Consider the following 5,367-nt stretch of genomic DNA (forward strand, 5'->3'; position numbering starts at 1 on the left):
TAAAGTCACTTTTTTGTAAGTTTCATATCGCTTAAGGCTAAAAATAGCCGAATAAAAAATTTGAAATAAATAAGGAAAATGTATATATGACGATTATACCTAAAAATTTAACTTTTATTTTATTAAATTGATTATTAAAATGCTTCACTATAAATTCACTTTTTCTGTAAAAAAATTGAAATAAGAAAAATGTATATACGAACGATTATAATTTGTACGCATATATTTCACCTTTTAATTTACCAAATTTACCAATAAAATGCTTCACTATAAATATATATTTTTTGTAATTTTAATGTCCTTTAAGGCAAATAATACCTGAAAAAAATGTATTTGAAAATTCATTACACAAAAGAAATGTAAATAAAAATTCCTATTTCAAGCAAAACGCTTTTAATTTCATTATAAAAATAATACAAATCAGTACAAACTAGTTTAAAAAAAATACAATATAACAAAAACATTAAAAATAATTTAAAACTACGCCTCAATCGACGATGCTTCCGAAACAATCTGCACAATAACCTTCCTCTTAGCATCATAAGTAAAACCATTCGTTTTAAAAATATGACTTTCATAAAACGGTTTCAGATTATGAATATCGATTTGTTTAGCATTTTCCAACAAATCGCTTTCCATTATTTCAACCGTTGCAGCCTGGGGACCTTTGAGACACCTGAGGTAGGCCAATTGTTCCAACGTGAGTTGTCTCAGGATGAAGAATAGTAGGACCGAGTGGTCTTTGTGGAAGGCCAGGTACTTCTGGAAGGTGTGTCTCATTTTTTTCATAACGCTGTACTTTTGGGCCTCGATGAAACTCTCGAGCATTATCCTGATGGCCATGTTGACATCAGCATCGGAGACTGATTCTCGTAAGTGCATCCTGGCATGGGCTTCAGACATTCTGATGACACTCTCGATGTGTCTGACTGTTATGGGTAAGGATCCTGTTGCTAAGGATTCTTGACGTAGTTGGCTGTACATTTTAGCTATTTTGTCCTGGTTCATGTTTTGGAGTTTGGGACGTATGTTTTCTTTGCTGTATACAATGTATTTGCGTAACAACTCTTGAGACAGTGCAAAATCGTTATCGCTTTCTACTTCCTTAACTTGTTCCTTCGAGGGATGGTGCTTGATATGAGACCCGACAACAAATTTAGCCAATAATTGGTCTTGCATAGGATCAAACTCATCTTTAACCACGCAAAGGATGTCAAAACGTGACAAAATCGGTTCAGACAAGTTCACGTTTTCAGAAAACGTTAAACTAGGATCATAACGTCCTCCGATAGGATTTGCAGCAGCTATAACAGCACACCTGGCTTGCAACGATGTAACAATACCAGCCTTGGATATACTGATCGACTGTTGTTCCATCGCTTCGTGTATAGACGTCCTATCCTGATCATTCATTTTATCAAACTCGTCAATCAAACAAATACCTTGATCAGCCAACACCAAAGCACCAGCTTCCAAAGTCCACTCTCTAGTCATCTGGTTTCTTCTAACGTAAGCTGTTAAACCGACAGCACTTGCACCTTGACCCGTTGTGAAGACTGCACGTGGTGCAACTTTTTCCACGTACTTCAAAAACTGGGATTTGGCTGTACCTGGGTCACCGCATATTAAAACATTGATGTCTCCACGTAGTTTGTGCTTCTCACCAGGATTTTTGGCTTCACCACCAAACAAGGATAAAGCTATACTGCGTTTGATGTAATCGTGCCCATAAATTGATGGTGCTATACTAGAGACTATGCGTTCACTTATTTTAGGGTCTTTGCTTAATTTTTGGATGACTGAGATGTCTTCGTCGGTTAAAGCATGCACGACTTGCTTGCTGTCTTTAACTATAATATGATTTGCTAACAATACAGTAGCAAATACTGGAAAACCTTGTTCGGTATTCAAAGACCCATCATAATTATTCGTATATATACCAGTAACATCTACCTCATCCCCCGGTTTACAAGCATCACACAAATCCGCTAACAAAATACAATCTTTACTCCGGGGAATCCTACCGGCAGGAATACGTCCAGGACTTTCCTGCAACGTAACTTTCTGATAATTCCTATAAACAGTTTGCTCCATATTCACTGAAAACGGTCCAGTGCTCTGACACTCCGGACAACTACCCGGTTTGACTTCAGAGTTCTGCGATTGCACAAACGGTCCCAACACATACCCACATTTTATACAATCGTACTTAATAACCGACAACTGGGGCATAACGCCTGTGGTTGCTGTAACTACACCTAAAGTACGTACCAACTGGTTCAAATGGAGCTTTCCGGAAGGTCCTGAGTTCTTCAATCAACGGCAACTCAGATATACGAACATGGATTTCATTAGTGACACGTTCGTAACTTGGGAAAATAGACAAAACAAGATCTTTAGCGACTTCGTCGAAGATTTGAAGCATTTGGAAGGGGGCTTCGGGTAAAAAGTAAGCTAAAACGTGCTCCTTGCTTGCAAGGATAGGAAACTCGACGCTAAAACTAGACTTATTGGATTCACACATACGTCTGATACGTTCTTTGTATATATACTGCCCTTTAGCATTAACATACGTCCTCAAAAACCCTTTGAAACGATTAGCAATCTCCGTACGTGGTCCCAGCATACTAACCCACTCCTTCGTCGAATGTCCTTTAGTATCCTCCAAATTCTCAATACTCTCGATCATATCCTGATCCTCCAATTCAATATCTTTTTCAAAATCAGTACTCCGTTGAGTCTTCGATCGCTTACTATACCCCGCATCACCATCTTCATCCTCGCTCATATCCCCAAAAACCAAATCCCTTTCATCTCGATGCACCCCCATAGCTCTGTCTCTTCTACGCATAGCCTGCTCAGCAGCAGCCCTATCAGCTTGTGTGATGTTATCATAATCATCATCATCGAGGACATCAGAGTCATATCTATCCAGAGCAGGCATTGGACGATAATCATCTTCCATATTGTCCCCGAACAACTCTTCACCATCTTCCTCTTCTTCTTCGTGGTAGGAAACATTTCCGAGTAGTTCGGTTTCATCTTCAAAAGGCTCTTCGGGGTCTCTTGCAGGGGACGTGAGAGCACCTGTGGAGCTCTCATCGTTTGGGGAATTTATTGGCCAATTTGAATCAGACATTATAAGGCGTAAGCAATCAACAGAATATAATGCGTATGATTAAAATTCGATATTAACAGTAACAAATGTAGTATAAAAATGTTTATAACGCTTACATAAAGTTCCTGAGTGAATGTCACAACACAAACAACAAATATCACATTCAGAGTTAATACTTCAGTTCATCAACTATATGGCACAAGTATGAAACTATTTACATTTATAACATCAACTGTGTATTTATTAAAATCATTTATTTCTATTTTATTTTTAAAATATTTATTTCTTTTTGACAAGGTTATATGTCACAAACTTAACAAAACGTTTCGCGCGCTTTTACTGTTCGCGCTAGTGTTACCTTGAAGTTAGTGTTGCCGTAGTAGAAATATGTTAAAAGTCAGTTCTGTCATGAGAAACGACGCCAGCGCTGCTAGTGAGTGTGTTTGTAAGTGTAACGGCTTAATGTTTGAAAAAAATTTAACTTTGAATATTTTATTAATATATACTATTATATAGTACATATATTATATGTGATAAATTAGTACTATTCAGTATTCAATATAATATATACGATAATTCAGTTGATTTTTCTTTAGTTCCTGATTTTTTGAGAATAATCAAATTCAAATGGTATTTTGCCTTAAGGCAAGTTGTATAAACTAGATAGTGTAATTAGTTGTTAATTGTGTAAATCAATGAGATTCAGCATCTTTTGTCTATCAGCAATTGTAACAATCAAATATTCAACTGTAAATTAAACTAGTAGTGCATGGCATCGCGCTTTAGGGCAAATAGCTGGAACTGGTATAATTACTATATGTATATTTATTCGTTCAAATAATATACAATGATGCTCTTATCACTCAAAATACTTGAAAATGCTTACATTAACAACAGATGCCGAATCCATCTGAGGATACATTTCTTACAAGTAATAATATAACGCATATGAAATATATACATTATACAGTTTTAAACTGAATTGTAAATTTTAAATTTATATTTGAAGTAAAAAGTAAAGTAAAACTTTGTATATTTTTGAAAATTTTTAAAATTTTTTCTGAAGATTTTGAAATTTGTTTGAACCGTATAAGTAAACCTTAAAAATTAAAAATCTCGGTACGGAACCCAAAAAAATTGTAACAAAATTTGTTCTTATTATTAAAATATCTGATAATTTGATGTGCATATGTCTAATGATCATTATTTGATCAGTTCTTCATCTTGTTAATCGGACGCTACGTTCTCTTAAAAACTGAGTTAACGTTTTTGGCACTTTTTGCCCCGTATCTTCCAAACGGCTGGACCTGCCTTTGCCAAAAACTAATCAGCATATCTCCTTATCAATAGGAATCGACATACACACATACATACACACACACACGTAAATCAATTTTTCATAAGGTATGCCAAAATGTTCAGAAACGTAAAGATATATATAAATTTTATTTTTTTAATTTTTTACGATTACTATAACTTACCCTACAGTAAGTTCATAATTCAACTTTATCCACTCATTGTTTTCCTTTGATAACATTTTAATATAGATATAAAATTAATTGGATAGTAAAAAAAAATATCTCTAAAGAAACCACTTAGAAGGTGGTAATATTAAACTTATTAATAATTTATTTCTTAAGTTTTGAATTACCTCAAAACTACTTCCTTCTGTACTCAAATCTTGCTCCATTTTTCTATTTTCTTAATATTAAGAAAATTACTTATATTGATTCATAAAAAATCCGGATCTCTTATCAAACTATCAATGGTAATTTCCAATATGCTTCATCCAATTGTTTCAATCCTTAGTCCCTGTATATTCTATTATTCTGTTGATAATATCTCAATCTGGATACAAAACCTATCCATTGACAAGGACAAAAGTCCTAGGCGTCTATATTAATTGTTATCGTCCTTATCAGCATTTATGGAGATGGTGCCCTGTAACCTCACCATGTCACCAGGATAGGAGATTTATTGAAATATTTGAGATAAGAGAGTACAGAAAATTCAGGGTAAAGGGCTTATGGTATACAAGTATATATATATATACGAGGTCTGTTCAAAAAGTACCCGGAATTTTCGTTTTTTCAAAAAAATATTTATTTATTCGTCTACATTAATGTGGTCCCCTTCAAAGTAGTCCCCCCCAGATATAATACACTTATGCCAGCGTTTTTTCCAATTTTCGAAGCACCCTTGATATTCACTTTTTGATATGTCCTTGAGCACTCTCAGCGATTCGGCCT

General features: G+C 34.8%; 1 protein-coding gene across 1 annotated transcript; it reads right to left on the minus strand.

The window, feature by feature from the left end:
• Window positions 1–480: 480 nt before the first annotated feature.
• Window positions 481–3,328, minus strand: LOC113372570 (DNA replication licensing factor Mcm2-like). Its single transcript, XM_026612920.1, is given in 2 exon segments — window positions 481–2,292; window positions 2,294–3,328. Coding segments are annotated over 2 exon segments (2,658 nt in total). The 5' UTR covers window positions 3,140–3,328.
• Between the last annotated feature and the right edge of the window lie 2,039 nt (window positions 3,329–5,367).

This window comes from Ctenocephalides felis, unplaced genomic scaffold (assembly GCF_003426905.1).
Source record: "Ctenocephalides felis isolate EL2017-DRISC unplaced genomic scaffold, ASM342690v1 CF-g0.4_SCAFFOLD_00845, whole genome shotgun sequence".
NCBI lineage: Eukaryota > Metazoa > Arthropoda > Insecta > Siphonaptera > Pulicidae > Ctenocephalides > Ctenocephalides felis.